Here is a 22,316-nt window from a genome sequence, read left to right as displayed (position 1 = left end):
TTGCCAAGTACACATCTCTACTTTCAATAATTTTGGGGCGTCTTATTCAATTTTATAGCATATGAAAAACAAATGGAAGTGTTTTTGAAATAGTGTTGAGTAAAAGTTGACATATTCCAGTCTGTGATTATCCATCAACATCCATTCCTTTAATTTTAGTCTCAATAATTCCTAATTTCTGCTTTTCTAACTCAAACATTAGGTATAGTTTCCTATAAATGAGGTTTATTGACCATAAATTCCAAAATGAATTGTAAAACTGAAGTTAATAAGTTAGTGTTACGTAGTGTTAAATGTCAAAAAGTGACAAACAACTTTCAAACTTTTTGAAAAAAGTGTTGAAAAAAGGGACAAAAAGTAAGAAAAAGTTAAAAACATCAAAATAAAAAAAGCATCTAAAGGGTTAATGTTCAATTGTGACAGGAAGACAACACGAGGGTTGAACAGGTGTGTCTTCAGCTGCTTTTTAAAAGCATCACCCGATGCTTTTATGTATAAATCCTTCCTCCAGAAGAAGTTATGTGAAGTCTTGGTTATCAGTGATTAGTGCCACAGCTAACGACTATTTTCAGTTTTAATCAACGACAATTATTTCCTGGTTTAATGGAGTTTTGTTGTTGTTGTTGTTGTTGTTAAAATGTCAGAAAAATGTAGATCATGTTTTGTTTTGTCCACAACTCAAAGATAGTCAGTTTGCTGTCACAGAGGAGAAAAAAAAAAAAACGAGAAAATATTCACATTTAACAAGGTGGAATCAGAGAAATTTTACTATTTTCATTAAGAAATGACTCAAACCGATGAATCTTTGCAGCTCTACAAAAGATGTTTTACTTGATTATTTAATGCCTTTTTTTTACCCAATTTCAGGCATCTTAACTGGAGAAAGAATCTCAAATAATCATCACAGTTTTCTAAAGCCCTTCAGATGTCTTGTTTTCTCCAACAGAATCAGCTATACTGTTACTGCAGCACAACGTACCGGTAACTTGGTGCCAAATACCATCTTTTCCATCTGATATCGGAGTATTCTGTGTGAACCAACTCTTGACTTGTGTTGACGACATCCAGCAACAATGGAAGAAGTAGTAGAAGTTAATGGAGGAAAAAAATGAGCAAACAGGGGGGGGGGGGGAAACCGAGCATACGGTCAATAAATGATTATATTACCACTGTAGCTGAGCCAGATTTGAGTGTTAGAGGGGTCTGACCCCAGCTGTAATCACCGACCATTTATCCCACTTTGTGTCAATCAACAGGGAAATAACACCGTGTCCTGTTCCCATTCTGCTCCCAACACCAACACAGCCGCTAAAGGCTTAGTGCATTTGATTAGTCGTGAACACCCCCCCCCCCCCACACCCGCTCCATTCGTTTCAATGAAGCTATTTGAAGACACGGGGAAGGACAAAGACAACAGCGAGTGCAGAAAGTGGCAGCCAGGACCGGAGCTGCCATGTAATCTAATTCCTCTCTTCTTTGTCTTCATTCATTCTCTGTCATGACAGATTATGTTCAAATGGGAGGAGAGAGGGCAGGATGATAAATTAAAGAAGAAAAAAAAAAGGGAGAGGAATGAAGGGGAAGAGAGAGAGAGGAAGAGACAGGACAATTAAGTTACAGTCTGGTCGGCAGAGCGGTGTTTGTGTGTCCTCTGCATGACTCTCATGTCATGATTCGTTGTCTCTAATGTTGCTGTGAAATGCGGGAGGAGTCCTAACAAGGCGTGAGCTGTTTGTGTGCACATGGGAAGGAAACAGTGGGTACGTCCCGTGTCCTTCGATTGCATCCACGTTTCCTTTCCTTGCTTCCCTTGAGGAAATCATGTGAGGATAGAGGAAACAATTAAGGAAATGTGTTTAACCCTTGTGTTGTCTTCCTGTCAAAATTAAAAAAAATCAACACTTTTGTTGATGCTTTTATCCATGTTTTTAACTTTTTCAGATATTTTTGTCTCTTTTTTTCAATGTTTGTCACTTTTTTTCACATTTTCAACACTATGTAACCTTAGCATATTAACTTTAGTTTTACAGCTTTTTTTTGGAATTTATGGTCAATAAATCTCATTTATAGAAAATTATACCTAATGTTTGAGTTAGAAAAGCAGAAATTGGGAATTATTTAGACTAAAATTAAAGGAATGTACAGTATGTACAGACTGGAATATGTCAACTTTTACTCAATACTATTTCAAAACCACTTCAATTTGTTTTTCAAATGCTATAAAATTGAATAAGACGCCCCAAAATTAATGAAAGTAGAGATTTGTACTTGGCAAAGAGCGGAATTAAAAAGAACATTGATATAGGAAAACGGGTCAATTTGACCCGGGGACGACATGAGGGTTAAAGAGGGATAAGAGGTACTCTCTTCTGCAGTGTCACGTGAATTTGTCAACTATAGCATCAAATAACTAAGAAAAACCAAACTTATCCAAAAAATTAACACTTGAACAATCGTCAGCCGGATAAAAACCACCTAAAATGACAAAAATTCTATTTTCTGCTACTCTATACTACTACTATGCTACTCCATTGTATTTCAGAAGCAAATATTGTCCTTTTTTCAAAGCAGGACAAGGCTATTTATATGGCACATTCAAAGTGCTTTACAAAATAACAGTAAAAGCAAGATAAAGGGCAAAAGACTTAAGGACTTTAAAGTACAATTTAAAATTAAAGGGTCAAATAAATATAAAATAAAACAAGCTATACTAGTTGTATATGTATAAAATGCAAGAATAAAAGTTACAGTGCAGTGTAAAAAAAAATTTCTTGGACAGAATTTACGAGCTTCTCTGAAATTGGCCATTCTGCATAATGAGTACTTTTACTTTTGGTACTTTAAGTACCGTTTTGATGCTAAATAATGCTCTGTAATTTTACTTTTGAATGCAGGATTTTTACTTAAATAGAGTATTCAACACTGTGATGTTGCTACTTTTACTTATTTAAAAAGAAATAAAAATACTTCTTCCATATTTGTCTGTCGGTCCCAACTGAAATATCTCAACAACTGTTGAATGCATTGAATTTTTAGCACAGACATTCATGATCCTCAGCGGATGAAGCCAAACTATTTACATAGTTAACGTAATTCCCAGGTAATACGTTAACTACGTTGTAATATAATCATAGCAAGATGGGTACAACGTCTCCAACGTCACAGTTGTTGGAGCAACACGGGTAAAAAAAACACAAGTGGATCAAAATGTAAAAATCCAACAACATGAACATGAAAAGCAACTGTTAACGTCTACTTCTTCCTATTCCTGCAGGCCTACTTTCGTCAAGGGGTTGCCCTGCAGTACCTGGGTCGCCATGCCGACGCCCTGGCAGCGTTCGCCTCCGGCCTCGCCCAGGACCCCAAGAGTCTCCAGCTGCTCGTGGGCATGGTGGAGGCCGCCATGAAGTCTCCCCTCAGAGGTACGGCCGAGTTCACGTGCTGCCTGGCATCTTTTTCCGCTTCGCTCATCTTTCCTACAACAACAGATTTAGATATTCATGCATTTGTTTGTTTGACTCCTTCTTCCATGACTTTGTGTTTGAGAAGTTGAATGAGAGGCGAGGGAGATGTACAGTGTAGGCTCTAAGGGGAAATGTAAAGCAGGATTCACACATCACAAAGAAGTGGAGGCAAAAAGAAAAGAAACAACAAAGAGGGAGACAAGAGACACGTAGAGAAAAGTGGAATGTAGAAAATGAATAAAACGGGTAAGATGAACTAGAAAGAGACTCTTCTTCTGACTTATATCATGTGGTGGCAGAACTCACAGCTACAGCCAAGTAGAAAGACTGGTGTTCAGTAAAGAGCTAGGCCGGGTTTTTTGGCCGTTTGCAGATTTATGCATAAATAATGACCGATTATTTTCATCCATTCGGCCCAAGTAAATATGCAACTTAAATGTATGCAATATCTGCACTTACTCTCTCTCTTTTAGCTAAGGAGTCCCTGACCTAAGTCACGTTGAGGACCCCTGCTTTAAAGCTCCAATGGCATGAACGTTTCACTTTCTGAGTTTTTTTAACATTAATATGCGTCCCCCAGCCTGCCTATGGTCCCCCCCCCAGTGGCTAGATATGGTGATAGGTGTAAACCGAGCCCCGGGTATCCTGCTCTGCCTTTGAGAAAATGAAAGCTCAGATGGGACGATCTGGAATACTTCCGCTAGACTAAAATGAAAGGAATGGATGTTGATGGATAATCAAAGACTGGAATATGTCAACTTTTACTCAATACTATTTCAAAAACACTTCAATTTGTTTTTCAAATGCTATAAAATTGAATAAGACGCCCCACAATTAATGAAAGTAGAGATGTGTACTTGCCAAAGAGCGTTGGGTGGAATCAATCATGTTATTTTGGGGAATTAAAAAGAACATTGATACAGGAAAACGGGTCAATTTGACCCGAGGACAACATGAGGGTTAATGTAAAGAGAATGGCGAAAGGTTAGTTTTGCTATCCTGAATTTTTAGATTAGATTAGATTAGATTCCACTTTATTGTCATTACACAGGTACAAGGCAACGAAATGCAGTTTAGGTCTAACCAGAAGTGCAATAGCAGCAGGTGCAGGATATGCAATGGTTCCATAAGTGCAGAATTTTTACAGATATATTTGTCCTATGAAAGTAATATACAGATAACTTGTATTGTGAACACGATTGACGAATTTGATGAAGGTGATGAAATATTCAGATAGATAGATGAATGAGATTATTGTGTGATTCATCTATTCGCCCCTGAGTTCAGAGTGCACTTTAACGTGCAGGTCTCAACAGCGTGTGAAGATGAAGGAAGAGTGCATACAATCCAGAATGGTTTGCAGGCTTGAGTTGGCACGGGATTATGTTGTTGCCCTTCAGCTGGATCCGAATGAGAGCAAGGATGCCTGGGAAAAGCCTTCTGCTTGGCAAGTTACAGCAACTGTCTATGCACGGAGGTGTTTGGAATCTGCTCGCACACTGCAGCGCGTATCTACTTTTACAGTATTTCCCTTTGAGGTAGAGCATACCGATCCAGGCTGTTGAGCACAAGACCATTGGTAACTGACCAAGGAGTTTTGCTCTCGCTCTCTCTCTCTCTCTCTCTCTCTCTCTCTCTCTCTCTCTCTCTCATTTTTCTAATTGAAGCATTTTAATCTGGCAACAAACGACTGTTTTTATCGTTGATTAGTCTGTTTTAATCTGTTATTTTTTGGGGGTTGATCGATTACTTGTTTGGTCTATAAAATGTCAGAAAGTTGAAAAAAAAAAATGTGAATCCCAAATCCTAAAATCCCAAGATGATGTCCTCAAATGTCTCGTTTTGTCCTGAACTCAAAGATCTTCAGTTTGTTGTCACAGTGGAGAGAAAAAAAACTATTCACAATTAACAAGCTGGGTGTGTGGAATTTCCCCCTGTCTGGTTTACGTATCCCCGCCCCTGCTGAATAATTTCTATCATGGGATTAGTGGCATTGAGATGATTTTCTATTGAACATTGAAGTACATAAATAAGTGTTTTAGCATTGCTGGCTGAGTGGCATCTTTGCTTTTCAAAGGATTTAATTCTGTTTTGTTTTGTTATCAAGAAACATCTCCCCCCCCTTCTGATTTTTTTTCAAAAACCCCACCCTAAATATAAAAGTTGACAACCCATCAATTAATCAATTAATCTTTTCCGCTCTAAAGCATTTACAAATAGAGCAACATTGTACGAAAATGCAGCAGGTGGAATGAATGACATTCACATTAATTAAATCAGTTTGCACTTTTTCAACTATTTCTACTGTTTAATCAACTTGATACACATTTAAGATGACAATCCAGTAAAATGGACTGTATTCATAGAGCGCTCTTCTAGTCTTAACAACTACTCAAAGCACTTTAACATAGTACAGGAACCATTCACACACATTCACACACATTCACACACTGTGGCCTAGCATCAGAAGCAATTCAGACCCAAGGACACTTTGACATGGGACTGCGGGGCCAGGGATTGAACCACCAATTGGATGGTTGGTGGTTCGATCCCTGGCACTGCGTCATCCTTTTCTAAAACCAAAGAATTCTGAATCCAATTCATCTTTAAAACAGTATTGGTATTATTGAACTATTCAGTGACATTCAGAGCTTTATCGTCACATTTTTTTGTATCCGGATGTCTATTTCTGTGTGTTTTCTTTGAGAACAACAAAAAGCCAGAGTATGTGTTCACACTCACGCGGGCTTTTAAGCAGATTCTGATTTGAAAGTTACGATCCGCGGCTTGTACTAATGACATACATCGTGTGACAGAGTCCCGTCTGAAATCCTGCAAAGCTTCACTGTGCAGATCTGAAGCACTGTGGGAGGTTGCTCTGCTGTCCCCCCTGCAACCTCCCAAACTCCATCTCTCACACGCTTCAAAGCGAGCAAGCCTCGAAGCTAAGACTCCGAGTATCAAGTGTTACCAGGAGTTGTCATGCTTGAGTAAGCAGGAGGAAGGGCAACATGTTGGACCGTGGAGAAGGCCAATGTGCAGTCAGCCCAGAGGGGAGCTGCATGGAGGAGGAGGGGCTCCTCGGGGTTCTCTGGCTCCTTCAGTCCTCGCAGTTCTTCCCGTGAGATGTTTACCAAGCCTGCCTCCAATACATCACATCACTACAGTGTTTCAGTTCTAGCGTGATATGTAAGAATAGAAATGAGTGCTACTGCAGTTCATCTCATTTGCATGAAGTGCAGCTGAATATGACCTGATGTTGGGTGGTTTTGACACATGTTGCACACGTCTGGAAAGAAAACATGGTTCTTGTTGCACTTGGTAAAATAAAATACAATCTTTAGCCCCTTTCACACATGCACTGCAACGCTAATCTTATCTAGGCATTAACCCGAAGGAGGCTGTATGTGTGAGATCGCAAATTTGTATCAGTTGGATCGGACTTTACCCTTTACAAAGTTCAGACTGTGTAACCTCTGATTGAGCCCAGACCGCGCATATCATCAGCATTCTCGTATACTGGGCATGCGTGTGCCCGAGTATACAGGAGACAGCACGTATACTCCGCCTGTTGCTGGTAACATCAGTAGATTAGTCAGAGAATGAGACTCCATGGAAGTTTGGGGTCCCCTGCTGGAGCTGCTCCCCCCCGTGACCCAATACCAGATAAGCAGAGGAAGATGGATGGAAGATGGATGGAAGATGGATGGAAGATGGATGGAAGATGGATGGAAGATGGATGGATGGAGACTCCATGACCCAATCAGGTGGCGAAACATAGGCGTCAGGGTTTGCGGCCGTTGAGACCTCAACGTGACCCCGGAGATTTCAAACCGAAACGGGGTCAGAAGTGTTTTAAAATGTCTCCAGTTTAGGGGCTTGGAGACGAACAGTGGGAATGTGAGGTGTAAACGTGGAAAAAGGTATTGGTTTTTCAACCAAAACGTAGCAATAATAATGTAGCCTCGGACAAAAAGTGCTCCATTTGGAGTGAAATGTTTTTTTTTTTAAACTTTATACATCTTTTACATACACAAAAAACTACATAACACACTAAAAGATGGAAAAATCCCCAAAAAGCATAATAGGCGCTCTTTAAGTGACTATTTGAATTCCCTCTCAAACTCTCTCCACAGACACTCTTGAGCCGACCTACCAGCAGCTGCAGAAGATGAAGCTGGACAAGAGCCCGTTCGTGGTGGTGTCGGTCATCGGCCAGGAGCTGCTGACCCACGGTTTCCACGGCGCCTCGGTCGTGGTGCTGGAGGCGGGGCTGAAGATCGGCACGTGCTCGCTGAAGCTGCGTGGCTCCGTCTTCTCGGCCCTGAGCTCGGCCTACTGGTCTTTAGGCAACGCCGAGAAGAGTGTTGCCTACATGCAGCAGGACCTGGAGGTGACCAAGACTTTAGGTAAGGGACCGCCACATCCTTCACTTAAGTAGAAGTACTAATACCACACTGTAAATAAATACTCTGTTACAAGTAAAAGTCCTGCATTGAAAATGTTACTTAACCCTCCAGGTGTCTTCGGGTCAAATTTGACCTCTTTACAAAAAAGGTTTCTATGTCAGAAATTTGGGTTTCTTTCAAAGAAATTGTCCCAAAAAACTAACGTGGATGGTTCCCAACAACGCTCCTCACAAGTTAAATAACTTATCAGCTCACTACTTTCATTGAATTAGGGTGTTTTTGTAAATTTGATAGCATTTGGATTAAAGAAAAAAACAATTGGTAAAATTTTTGAACTTTTAAAAAACAAAGAGCACAAAAACACATTTCAAATTAAGTGGAAAAAAATGTGAACAAATGTCAAATAAAGTGACAAATGTAAACAAAAAAGCTTTTAAAATTTGGGAATAAACCCACTAAATTTCAAAAGGCTCAGAAAAAGTCAACAAATATTGACAAAGTGACAGAGCACTGTATGCAACCATCCATGTTACTTCGGGAGCAATTTGCTTGAAAGAAACCCAAATTTCTGATGTAGCAACTTTAAAACCGGGTCAAAGTGGACCCGAGGACAACAGGAGGGTTAACGTCGTATACAGTACTCGGGTAAAAAGTTCTTAGTTACCTTCCACCGTTGGTATGGACGAGGAGAACGCAGCAGTGTGAACGGACGCTGTGGAAGGTGAACCTCTCTCTCTCTCTCTCTCTCTCTCTCTCTCTCTCTCTCTCTCTCTCTGTCTGTCTCGTCCACAGGTGACCAGTCAGTGAATGCCGCGCTCCCGGCAACCTCGGCTCCGCCCTCTTCTCCAAGGCAGCTACAGAGAAGCCCTGGCCAATCACAGGAACCAGCTGTGCTGGCCATGAAGCTCAAGGACAGAGAGGTGGGTTTGTGTGTGTGTGTGTGTGTGTGTGTTGTGTGTGTGTGTTGTGGTGTGTGTGGGTTGGGTGTGTGTGGTGTGTGTGTGTGTGTGTGTGTGTGTGTGTGTGTGTGTGTGTGTGTGTGTGTGTTGTGTTTGGAGAGTGGAGAAAGAGGAAACAGGCTTATGTACAGTGGAAATAAGTATTTAAACACCTGCTATTTTGCTAGTTCTCCCACTTAGAATCATGGGGGGTCTGAAATTGTCATCGTAGTGCCATGTCCACTGTGAGAGACAAAATCTAAAAAAAAAATCCAGAAATCACAATGTATGATTTTCTAACTATTTATTTGTATTATACAGCTGCAATTGAGTATTTGAACACCTGTCTATCAGCTAGAATTCTGACACACGGATTGTAGTTGATCGCACATCCACAGAATGAAGCTTTAAGGATCCATATCCTCATTTTCAAATTTGAATTAGAATTTTGGGTTTCTACTAGAACATGTTTGATATCTGGGTGATATCTGAGAATCATAATGGAGGAGACTGACTTGCTATCGGATCTGTGCATGAACTCCAGTACTTCCCAATACAGATACCAGAGTTTTAGGCAGCATCAGAGCAATACTGATACTGGTATCTGGTAACATCTCTAGTTTTAAAGGACCAGTTTCTGGATATGTGTGCATTTCTCTGTGGATCTCTGTGGACAATATTGATATTGTAACTCGACCTACTTTGTAATAAAGAAAAGACATGGAAATCTTGCTTTTTACATTATGGGACCATTTTGAATCAGAAAAAAGAGAGATGGAATAACCTTACCATACTCACTTGTTGAGCAGTGTTGATGTCTTCTTGATTCTATTATGTCTTTTCCACCGAGGCGGTTCTGGTGCTGGTTCAGAGTCAGTGCCAGATGTCGAACCGGTTCTTTGCTTTTCCACACATAAACCTGGTTCTGGGCCAAGAACACGGGTTCCAACTCAGCACCAACGTAGCGCTGGTCTAGAGATAAGAACCGGTTACGTCAGGTGCTGGGAGCGGGTCCCGATAGGCTTTTGGGACCGCCCCGGTCAAACCGGGACGTCTGTTCACCCTAACGGTGTTTTGCTTGATGCTGTTGCCATGGCAAGCTAACAAAAGATTATAATAAAAGTTAAATCATGCGAGATAATTCCCTTTCTTCTTGAACGTGTCCTCGGTCCATAGAGGTCACGAAGAGCTGTCAAGGCCCGTCTTTGAATTCCAGTGTGAATTTGTAAAGCCTGGAGCAAAAGCATCAGTATGTAGTCCTCCAATATTGTTGATTGTCATGACGCGTTGCTATGACAACGGAGGTACTTGCAGTGACGTTGTGACGTAGCCCTATACTCTGGCCCTCAGGCTGGGGAAAATCCAGCTGGTTCTTAGAGAATTGGCGAGTAGAACCAGCACCCGAAGTGGCAATAGTACCAGAACCAGAACCAGCACCTAGTCAGCCTTGGTGGAAAAGACATAGATGTTCAGGAAGGTTCCTACCTGATATGTGTCATTTAAGAGCTCCATTCGTTAGAATACAGCGTATATGTGACATATATTTGTAAAAATGACAATGTCAGCAGTTTATTGGAGGCGGTGGATGTCTGCGGATCTCAACCCAATCTTTCTCTTAGCTCGTTTGTGACGTCTCGGTCCGCTCCCTCACTCTCGAAGCAGTTTTCCCTCGCCACGGCCCGGAGCTAAACTCACTTTCTTCTCAAAACACTTTGGACAGTTGTGAAAACCGGAGTTAATTAGATCGCTGTTACAGATTAGACTTTGGCCCCTTTATGTCCCCAAACACAAAGTGAAACTGTCAGGTTGTTTGTGTGTGTTTACCTTCGTTTAACTACTCCTGTGTGTGTGTGTGTGTGTGTGTGTGTGTGTGTGTGGGTGTGTCTTTCCCGTCATGTGTTGCAGTGTGAACATTTATGTTTAATTTTCAAAATTCGTGCCTGTGGCATTTTCTGGGATAATTTATTGTGTCTTTGATATCAATGTGTGTGCTGTGTGTGCGTGGGTGTGTGTGTGGTGTGTGGTGTGTGTGTGTGTGTGTGTGTGTGTGTGTGTGTGTGTGTGTGTGTGTGTGTGTGTGTGTGTGTGTGTGTGTGTGTGTGTGTGTAATCAATAGCCAAAATCAATGTTTGATGTTGGTTATTCTTCAATCTTTCTTGATTTTACTCCGCTGTATGTACAAACAGTTTCATGTGTGCCGTAGTATTCGTTTGTACACAAATATCTATTGTGTATTCTAATGTGTTGTCAGATAGATAAATGGCTTTTTTAGATTTTTTTTGTCGCTTCCTCTATTATACTACAATCATTTTACCCCATTTTTCTTTGAGGTTTAAAGTGCTCATATTTTAGGTACTGTCAGGGCACGCCTTCATACTCTGCTTCTGACTGGCTAGTAGTCCTTACCTAGGTACTGCACATGTGCGACCCCAACAAAGATGGAACAGAAGTGAGATGCCTCACTCTGTTGCTAAAACAGAGCTCAACACACAGGGTGAAAAGAGGAGCTTCAGCAATGTGCGGTACATCAAAAATATGGTTGCTATTTTTAAATTAAACCACATAAACCTATTCTGTTACAACCTCTAAATACAATTATGAACCCGAAAATGAGCATGAAATGAGCACTTTAAGCGGATGTACAAAATGGCTAAAATGTTATGTTTCAGAAATGTAAATGTATACCTAAATGTAGCCTCCTAAAAACAAGTGCTTTACGACGGGGAACTGAAGCCATTATCTCTGCTCCAGACTCCTTTTAGCTTGCAGAACACAGAAGTTGCTGCTCTACGGCTGCCTCCATTGTGTAGTTTGCTTGGATTATCGTGTGACTTTGGGGTTGTTAAAAGATTTAGCAACTAACTAAACTGGCAAACCAGATAGTACATTGACGATGTAGAAGTAGCTTCTACAAACACACTCCAAAAGATCCAAACTGTCCCTTTAAGGATGAGCCAAGGGTGTCACAAGATTTGTCATTGCTTTTAGGTGTACATTTTTAAAACCATTTCATAAGTTTAACATAAATTACTTAAAATGTACCTTAAAGTTTTCCACATCTCTTCTCAGAAGTATACAAACACACACAATATCTGTTGATTAACATTGTTACTGCAGTAACAATTATTATTATTTATCTTCAAGCTGTTTACTCAATAAGATGATTGTAATGTACAGCTTTATTATAACAGCTCTACAGACACGTTAATGTTGTTGAAGGCTCCACTGGACCCTCGCACACACACATGCACACACACACACACACACACACACAGGCATTTAATAGCATGTGATTGCATCCTGGATCTGGAGAGGCGGATCGAACACCTGTCAGTAAGACGAATGAGGGTTTGAGTAAGTTTGTTTTAATGAAAGCAGCGAGCGACTAACAGGAATACTGCTTGTGTTTGTGAGCAGCTTCCAGTTCTGTCACATTACGTTTGTCATAAATCTCAGTACAAAAACCCGACAGAGCAGTTCCCTTGTGACTGTCCTCCCTCAAAACGCTCCCATAGGTCGTTTTTTTTTTGTCATGCATGAGTTACGATTGCTCTTTATTTTTCTAATGGTGAAATGGTTTTCTAGTGGCTGTAGTAGTTATGACGGGAGAAAAGCAGAAAATAATGTGACTATTAGCGTTTTTTCCATTTATGGTACCTGCTGGTCTCGCCTTGCCTCGGCTCTACTTGACTCGGCCGTTGTGCCCCGTCCTCCTTTTTCCATTGCAGATTGGTACCGCCTCGTGCATGAGGCGAGCCGTGGCTGGTCGTCATAGCAGCAAACTGCCGTCACCTAACGCAATACACACACAGAACGTCGAAGGCGTGTTTTGTTTTTTTATTCTTGGCGTGTTGCCAAAGCTAAAAGAACTATTACTTCTAATGAACCTGGAGGCAGAAAAAAAAAAAAAAAAAAAACAGTGGATAAACTATTTACCGGTAAACACGGCGGGTTTGTTCAGGACACCCCCCCCCCACACACACACACACACACACACACACTCGTCCGTCGCTAGCAATGATGACAGAGTGATTAGCGACGATTGTCTCCAACCAATCAGTAGTCTGCTGGCCTTTTGGTATCACCTCAGCTCGCTTGGAACCTCGACTCAGATAGTACTACAAAAAGTACCTTTTAACAGGTAACAGGGACTTTTTTTTTGTAATGGAAAACCAAAAAAGGCGTGTAGTGGAAAAATCCCAAAAGTACAGGAGTACCAAGTTCCTCATAAAGAGGCGGGTTGGGCTGGTGGATGGGTCAAACAAACACAGGACTTTCACCTAGGAGACCGGTGTTCGTTTCCTGTTTTTAAAATCAATAAATACTGCATTTTCTTAAACTTTACATAGCGAACGCAACAAACTGAGTCAAGGTTAGCATAGTCTATATATATCGATGACGTTCAATGTTCGGGATTTTTCAGTTGGTGCCGGAAATTCTGCTGGATGTTCCTAATTTTTGTCTGGACCTCCATCACCTTCTGCTATCTTTGTGGGTTTATGAGGACTATGGTTAACTCTGTGGATCAGGTGCGAGGATCACATGCGCACCACATACCGTCTGAATGAATCCAAACAACTACCTTTTTTATAAACTTCACAAAGTATTTTTTTGAGCGTACACCTAATCTCAAACAGCCAGACCTATTCCACAGCGCTGTGGAGGAGGGTCTGGCTGGTCCACACAGCATTCTGGGATGAGAGATAAATATGTTCTGGTTTATTGACATTTCTTTAAACCAGTCACAATCGTCTTGGGCACGTAGCGCCAAACGGACCAAAATAGCCTCGGGAAGGAAGTGGTTTTGGTGGAACATGTGTACGTTCAAAGGCTGTTTTAGTCGTGGATCAGGAAACTTCGATTAGACAGATAGTCTAGCTAGCTGTCTGGATTTACCCTGCAGAGATCTGAGGACCAGGTAAACATAGTCCTCAGATTAGACAGATAGTCTAGCTAGCTGTCTGGATTTACCCTGCAGAGACCTGAGGACCAGGTAAACGTAGTCCTCATATTAGACAGATAGTCTAGCTAGATGTCTGGATTTACCTTGCAGAGATCTGAGGACCAGGTAAACGGAGTCCTCATATTAGACAGATAGTCTAGCTAGCGGTCTGGATTTACCCTGCAGAGAAAGCAGAAGGCAACAGGACATCCAGCCGAAAAAAAGGACATCCTTCGGAATTTCCTGAGCTATCCCAGAAGTGGAACATTGTGGATATAGACTAGCCTAAACCTAACCAATCTGCAACCGTTTCACAACATTAACGATGTGTCGAAGTGTCCTTGGGCCAGACACTGAACCCCAAGTTACCCCCCGGTGCTGCGCATCGGAGTGTGAATGTGTGTGAGTGTTTATCTGATGAGCAGGTGGCACCTTGTACGGCAGCCTCGGCCACAGTGTATGAATGTGTGTGAATGGTGAATGTTTGCTGTATGATGTAAAAGCGCTTTGAGTAGTCATTAAGACTAGAAAAGCTATATGAATACGGCACATTTACATTTAAAACCACGTCCGTTAACATTTAGAGCTGCGAATGGCGTTCTCTGGTTTAGATATGAGGACGGAAAACGCCTCTGGGTTGTATTAGAGGGTCGGAATAAACAACCTCTATGGTTTTATGGTTCGGAGGACTTGTGTTTTTCTCCATTTGAGCTTTGTGTGTATCTGTTCCTGCCGGGAGTTGAATGTCTTGTGTTGTTGACAGACAGATATTGAGCCTCTCCTCCACAGGTGCCCAGCCTGAGGCGACTGAAACGTGGTCATCAACAGAAATCCATATCTCCCACTGTGTGTTCGCTTTGCTGCAGTACATGTGTTTATTTGAGTGATTCCAGACAGCGTGCTTCCAAACAAAGAGCTGGTGTTTAACCCACAGGAATGGACACATACACACACAAGAAGGCAACACCTTTATAATATAATAGAATCTAATTCAGCTCAGTCGGTTGACAGAAAAACAAATAAGCAACTCTTTTCAATCAGGAGAGACATGTTTGCAGATATGGAAATAGGATTTAATGTACAGCTCAATAAAATGTACAGTCTTTTGGCGATTAGACTCCATCGCTATACGAATATTTCGTATATACATGGGTAGAAGGTAGGGCAGAAAACCATCAGCCCCCCCGATGAAATCTAGACACAGGTGGTGGCGACAAAGGAGCCCGAAGACCAGACCGAAGGAGGCTCCGGACCGGTCAGCTGGAGTAGATGGGTGGAGGTGGAAGGGGGGGGGGTGTTGCACTCTTTGCCTGAAACGACGCTAAACAGCACAGGGAGAAACAGATTTTTCAAAGCAGGGTTGTGACTCTGTGATTGGCCCTTGCAATTTGTGTACGATTCTGATTGGTTAAGCAGGAAAGGTGAACGCCTCCACCAGCTGATTCCATTTAGGAAGAGAGCATTAATTAAGACTTAGGTCTTTCTGAAGGAATTTACGGTGAGCTACATCAAGTCATTGTTTAAATCTGAGAGTAATTAGCTTCTCTGTGGTTTTACATCACAGGGAAGTTCATATCTTTACAATTTGGACAAAGATATTTGAAGATGTCTTAACAGTTTTTTCTGGGCTGGACTGTTATCTGCCGTCCCTCTGTCCACAGTCCTCTGCTCCATGAAAACAATTTCCTTTATCTCCATTAAATCTTTCATCACATTCTGTGCGTGTATGCCGACGACTCTTACTTTTCTTGGCCACTCTTATGTTTTAAACGCGTGTCGTCATTTTTACTTAAAAGTGGATTTATTTTGATTGCAATGCAAGAAATCGAGAAGTTTGATGACAAAACTTCAGAAAATCTTCATGATAACATATTAAAAAACCCAGAACAAGCTCCAAATGGTGAATGTTGGACAGAGACTCCGGTTTCTCGCCATCCCTTCTTGTCTTTTCTAACCTCAGACTTCCCTTTCTCTGTCTGCCTGTCCTTTCTCACCTGTATTTCCTGACTCAGTCTTTCGGAGTCTAACCAATATGAAACAAGTTAACTCAGATCTGTCATTTCCCCCCCCCGACGCAGCAGGAGAACTCGTTTCTTCCTTTACGCCATGCTGAGGGTGAAAAGCCCATATTTTTGGGGCGATTGAGCATCTCTTTTCTAACCCTCCTGCATCACTCCGGCTCATTTTATCGAGCAGAGAGTGCAGAGCCACTGTCTCCACTCATCTCTCCTCTTTCTTTAGATTTAGAGATATATTCCTTCCTCCTCTTTTTACCCACACAGACCCTCCTAATGAGATTCCCCTGCAACGTTATATAAAAAATATAGAATACAGACAGCTCGCATATTGTCTTTTTGATTTTCTTTCCATGCAAAAAGACGAGGGTTGTTAGTCTCTCCCATCTTTTTTTTGTACACATATATATATAAATATAAACTCAGTGTAGGAGCTCACAGACCCAGACACAACATGATTGGATTTTGGTTTTTGTTTTTTCTCGTGCAGGGGAAACATTGTGTCCTTGAGGGAAATCAAACACTCGTCTGGCCGGTTGACTGTACACACAGAGGCCTCCCCGTCATTTATTAAATCTCCCTTTCCCGCCTCGGAGAAGTGTCAACTGGATTTTATGTGTTTACTCTCATCACTTTGCAGGGAATTGGGATTTCAGTTAGTGTGTGTGCGCTGTAGTATTTCACAAACACACACACACACACACACACACACACACACACACACACACACACAGTCACACAAACAGAAATGAAAAGAGCAGTTTCTCCCGATTTTTAATTAGAAGGTAAATTTAACCAAAGGTCAGTTTGGCTGTTTTCAGTTTTTAGCCTTCATTAAGGAACGTGTAGTGCTGGTTTGCATCTTATTTATTCATGAACATTAAAACTAAAGGATCCGGGTTTTTTTTACAGACAAGAGCAAAGGATGTCCGAATTTCAGATATATTTTATTTTTTGAACGTACAAACTTTTAGGCCCTCTGTTAACTCTACTTAGGTAGATGTCACTGGTGTAAAGCAGCTAAGTACATTTACACAAGAACTGCACTAAGGTACCATTTTGACGTACTTTACTTGAGTATTTCTATTTTCTGCAACTTTATACTATACTGTACTTTTTACTCCATTTGTCTGAAAGCTGTAGTTCCTATTCAGATGAAGAAACATGGTTTGCAACCATGTCTTATGACCTCTTACAAGACTCAAAGTGACTTGTTGTGTCTCCTTATCTCATTCCCAACTCGTCAAATACTGACACTTTGTCAGTGTTACTTGAAAAAATCCTCCTTTAGCGTCTGTATGGAGCGCAGCGGAACGAGCAGCAGCTTGACCACGGCGCTGTAAGATGACATGAAGAGCGACAATGGAAGCAAGTGGTATGAAACGCCCAAAATCTGTGGACGGGTTGGGGTGGTGGATGGGTGACACAAGGAGACCCGGGTCAATGTCCCGTTCTTGTCCCGCGGGTCATTGAAATGTACGTCCAGAGTGTCAAAAACCAATGCCAGAAGTCTTTGTAACCCCACCCACCTATACCTAACCTTAAATTTCCCGTTCTAGTCCCTGAAACGTCCATATTGTAACCCCTCCCACTATCTTTTGCTAAGCCTAACTGTCCCATTCTTGTCCCTGAAACGTCCATTTTGTAACCCCTCCCACTGTCTTTTGCTAACCCTAACTGTCCCATTCTTGTGACGCAGGTTAGTTAAATGTACGTCCCCCACCCAGAGCATCATAAAGACGCCAAGAGTCCCAACCAAGCCTAAATTTGACGCCAAAGGGCTACGTGCTAAAGGAGACTTTTTGCGTCAGTGACAGCCGCCAAAGGCCCCTGACCAGGCGTTGCTGTTTGACGAGCTGGGAGTGAGAATGTGTTGATGACCAAAATAGTCGTGCAGTCTGTCATTGTGTTACTTATGGATGGTATTTTTGCAAAGATAATGATTCCCCTTTGTGCTGGGGACCCCCTGAAACTTCCTTAAGGGACCCCTGGGGGGTCCCCGGACCCTACTTTGGCAGCCACTGGGCTACTGTATCACAAATGGAGGCCATTTGTCTGCAGCCGTCATGGGCATTAGCCTCTCGTCATGATATAGTTGGCCGACAGAGATGGCAAAAGTACTCACTTCTTGTACTTAAGTACAGTAACAAAGTATTTGTAGTATTTGTCATGATTTCTGGAAAGAAAAATGTGTTTTTTTGGCGCTTAAAACATCACAAGCCGAGTGCCGTCTACTTCCGTTATATTTAAGAGAGGGCAGACATCCCTGCAGCCGATGTCTCCAACACTGAGCAACTCATACCAAAACTATCTAGACTGATAAATAGCACTACACAGACAAATGTGTATATTTGATTTGAACTTTCTCTTTAAGAGTTTAGATATCATTAATTACTAATTACAGAGCTACATGGAGACACGTTAGACAAAGGGTTCAAAGGGCTGTGTGTTGTCCTACTATAGAAAATTATAACTTGCTTCAACGTCAAATAGATCCATATTCGTACGTTTTTTTTAAATGATATAGTTTTGTTTTTTTGTCCTCTGAATATTGAATATGTCATGTGTCTGCTGAAGAACAAACTCTGTCTGAATACGAGAGAGTGTGTTTGGGGATATGAATGAGTAAGGAACATGCTAATAACTCCTCTTTAATAATTCATAGCTTCTTCTCCTCTCTCACTCTCACACTTTAAACTTGCAAACATTCATTAGAGCCTCTGACTTTATTCTTCGCTGTCCCTCATTGTGTGCTCTGAAAGGTCAAAGTCATGTTGTAACGTTTGGGTGTGTGAGTCTGTGTGTGTCTGTGGGAGTCTGTCTGTGTGAGTCTGTTTGTGTCTGTGGGAGTCTGTGGGAGCCTGTGTGTGTCTGTGGGAGTCTGTGTGAGTCTGTGTGTGTCTGTGGGAGTCTGTGGGAGTCTGTGTGAGTCTGTTGGAGTCTATGTGTGTCTGTTGGAGTCTGTGTGAGTCTGTGGGAGTCTGGTGTGAGTCTGGGAGTCTGTGGTGTCTGGGGTTGTGGAGTCGCTGTGAGTCTGTGGTTGTGTCTGTGGAGGTCTGTGGGGAGTCTGTAGGAGTCTGTGTGTGTGCTGGGGTGTCGGTGGGTGTCTGTGGAGTCTGTGTGAGTCTGTTGGAGTCATGTGGTGCTGTGGAGTCTGTGTGTGTCTGTTGGAGTCTGTGTGAGTCTGTGTGAGTCTGTGTGAGTCTGTGTGAGTCTGTGTGTGTCTGTGTGTGTCTGTGTGTGTCTGTGGGAGTCTGTGGGAGTGCTGCAGAGAGCCTCTAACGTCGTTATTATCACTGTGATTGCATCAAGGGGATCATACAGTCTATACCTCTGCAGGCTATTGCTAATAACATCACACTGTGTGTTCACACATATAAGCTGTCTTCAACAGATTAATTAGCACCGGTGAACATGTTTGAAGGAAACGAGGCTGTTAAAGCGCCGTCATGTGCGGATGTATTTTTTCACGTTTCCAGTCAGTTACTTATGGAGATTGTTTCCTAGAAGTGTTACCAGTGGTGAAATGTAACTGTTTAGTACTGTACTTAAATACAAATGTTGAGGTACTTTACTTGAGTCTTTTCGTTTCACGGCACTTTTCAATTCCACTTATTATTATTTAATGCCGTTCATTAACTGATGATGGAACAACTAAGGCGTCCTCATCCTGCAGCAGACCTTTGCAAAGATGGAACCTGCTTATAATTAATGTGAAAATGTAGTGTTTATTCCTTTGCCAGTGAATGCCCTCGCATCAGAGCTGCCAGAGGGACTATTCCTCTTTTATATTTGTCTTGTTACATGGTTTAAAATACAGAAATCTATCCATCCAATGAAATAAATGACATTCCACAAAACTCTTTAAACTCTTTAATTGCATTGCATTGTCCAATTATACACAGTAAATTGTTACCTGTTGGAAAGTATTGACAAATCAGCAGGGCTTTATAGCTGCTATGTGTGTATGTGTGTATTAGGAATACATAAAAAAGTGTTTTTGTTAATTTGTATAGACACAGAACAGCAGCAGCACACAGTGATGAATGGGAGATGTGTCGATACAGGCGGTGCTTCTCCCATCCTGATTTTTCTGGTTAATTTGAATCTTCCTGACGCACATTTCCCAGGACTCGTCTGATCAATACCAATAACCTTGAGATTAGTTTGCAAATGATTCGGCAGGTTTCAAATTACAAAAGCAAGAGCAGGAAGGCAGCGACCGTTTCTCATCTCTCTAATCAGAGAAGCGGACAAGAACGTGTAAAAAAGTGTGTTTTTGGCGTGTGTGTATTTGATTCTGTGTGTTTGTGTCTGTTTGTGTGCGTGTTTGTGTGTGTGTTGTGTTTTGGTGTGGTGTATTGTTTGTGTTGTCTTTGTGTGCATGTGTCTGTGTGTGGGCGTGTATTGTTTGTTTCTCTCTGTGTGGTGTGTGTGTGTTTGTTTCTTTCTTTGTTTTGTGTGTGTGTGTCTGTGTGTGGGTGTGCGTGTGTTTGTTTCTTTTATTTGTGTCTTTGTGTGTGCGTGCGTGCCTGCCTGCCAGTGTGTCTGCACGTGTTGTGTTGTGTGTGTGTGTGTGTGTGTGTGTGTGTGTGTGTGTGTGTGTGTGTGTGTGTTCATGGCCTGTTTTTATGAAGACAGTGGTGTGAACTTAAAGCTGAAACCATCCTCATGATATTCATGGCATTGTGCCTGAAGAGGTCTCTGTAATTAGCAGGAGGAGCTGCTGGAAATCATTAGACGACTCAACGTGCTATAAAAGTGTCTCAGGTGCTGAAACTGAGTTAAAACACAACTGCAGGAACCTGAGTAGAGCTAATAGGATGTGAAACATGAGCTCTCCCTCCTGCAGCCTCCAATAACATTTCCATTTGGGATGTGAGAAGATGACGCGCCCCTCCTCCTTTTACCTTTTCTCTAAACGGTATCCTCTTACTGTTCAGAAGAGATGGAAGAAGTATTCAGATCCTTTACCTCAGTAAAAGTAATAGCTAAATATATTTAAAGTACTCATTGTGCAGTAAAATGTCCCCTGTCAGTCTTTTCCTCGTCTGCTTACAGCTGTGTGATGATGCACTGTCTAGCTGATCCCAGAGGCTTTATCAAAGACTTAAAACTGAGAATTTTCTCAACACATAAAGGAAGACTTCATCCTTCAGTTTATCACAAAATTCAACATCAAGACATATTGAGATACATGGTTTTATCTGGACAGGTAGGGGATCAAAAACAGCTGTCAGAAAAATAGAAGTAGAAAGTTGCTTAAAGTGGAAGACATTTGTGTTTTCACATTTATTTTTTCCAGGCAAGTCATTAAAGGGCAACTACCGTTTTTTTTATTGATTTATTTATTTTATTTAACCTGGACCTTATTTTTCTATTTACTTGTCTAAGTGACTGAAGGGAACAACAAGCTATGACACTAGTCCAGTATTAAGCGAGATCGCTGCAATCGGCAGCGGAGAAACAAGCTACAGTGTAAGTAGGGCTGCACGATTTTGGCCATAATGATAATCACGATTATTTTGATCGCGATTATTCTCACGATTATTTGTTGATTTTAGCCAAAACAAACTTTATTGTCACGTAGGCTATTTATAACTGCGAGAGGGAGTGTGATGGACGCTACTCACAGGGAGACGGCTGATCATGATGAACGGGTCCAGCACGGGTCGAACGGCGGATACACACGTCCTGTGTATGAAATGTCTGTACCGTCACTGCGCTGCATTTTTATGAACTATGATATTCTGGCCATGGGTCACATCTCTGGTCCAGGTCCAGGTCCAGCAGCTCCGTCTCCCACGCTGTTACTCTACCAACTGAAATTAGTTGCATTCAATAACTTCTTCTGTGTTCTTCGCAATAGCAGAGTTACCCGCGGAAACACTGGTACAAATACAGGTTTGCCCCCTCATACTTAACAATATACGGCTGTGTTAATGAAACATTAAAACTGTGGACAAATGTCAGAAGTGTGGGCCGGGCCGCTGTGTGGCGCAGCGCGGAGTATGAGGAGAGAAAGTAGAGGAGAGATTCCACACAGGCATGGCTTTACAGAAGGGTCATGAAACTTGGGTCATGTAACGCAAAATTAAACCATATCCATATAACAGCATTGCAGCGGATGCGAGGACATTAGCGCCGGTGCGTCCTAGAGGAGCTAACAGCTAACAGATGCTACTAGCTAACAGCTAACAGACGCTACTAGTACCGGTGCGTCCCAGAGGAGCTAACAGCTAACAGACGCTACTAGCACCGACTAGCACTGGTCACTGCTGTTTGAAAAACAACAGACGGGACAAATGTTGCGTTTACTGTCAAACTGGTAAACGTGAGACCGACGTATAACCGACTGCTATCTGTAAGTTTTCCTCCCGTTACTCTGTCCTCTGGGACTGTCTCCATCTAGAAACTAAGCTGCGCGGTGGAGGGACAACTGGCTGGCACATGAGCAGACAGGTTAACCGAGAGGTAGATTGGCTTTGCAAAAAAACCCGGAGCGTTGTATGAAATGACGCTTTAAAAAAAATAATCGCTCGATCACG

The 22,316-nt window shown here is 41.9% G+C and overlaps 1 protein-coding gene across 1 annotated transcript in view; it reads left to right on the top strand.

Moving 5' to 3' along the window:
• The window catches only part of ttc28 (tetratricopeptide repeat domain 28), a 145,557-nt gene that overhangs the window by 71,973 nt on the left and 51,268 nt on the right, over positions 1-22,316 (top strand). The window contains 6 exon segments of the mRNA XM_032539214.1: positions 3,275-3,422; positions 7,601-7,873; positions 8,666-8,674; positions 8,677-8,718; positions 8,721-8,759; positions 8,762-8,793. Coding sequence (XP_032395105.1) covers positions 3,275-3,422; positions 7,601-7,873; positions 8,666-8,674; positions 8,677-8,718; positions 8,721-8,759; positions 8,762-8,793 — 543 coding nt within the window.

The sequence above is a fragment of the Etheostoma spectabile genome, chromosome 16 (assembly GCF_008692095.1).
Source record: "Etheostoma spectabile isolate EspeVRDwgs_2016 chromosome 16, UIUC_Espe_1.0, whole genome shotgun sequence".
Classification (NCBI taxonomy): Eukaryota; Metazoa; Chordata; class Actinopteri; order Perciformes; family Percidae; genus Etheostoma; species Etheostoma spectabile.
The sequence above is the reverse complement of the archived record's forward strand: the minus strand, read 5'-3'. Positions and strand labels throughout refer to the sequence as shown.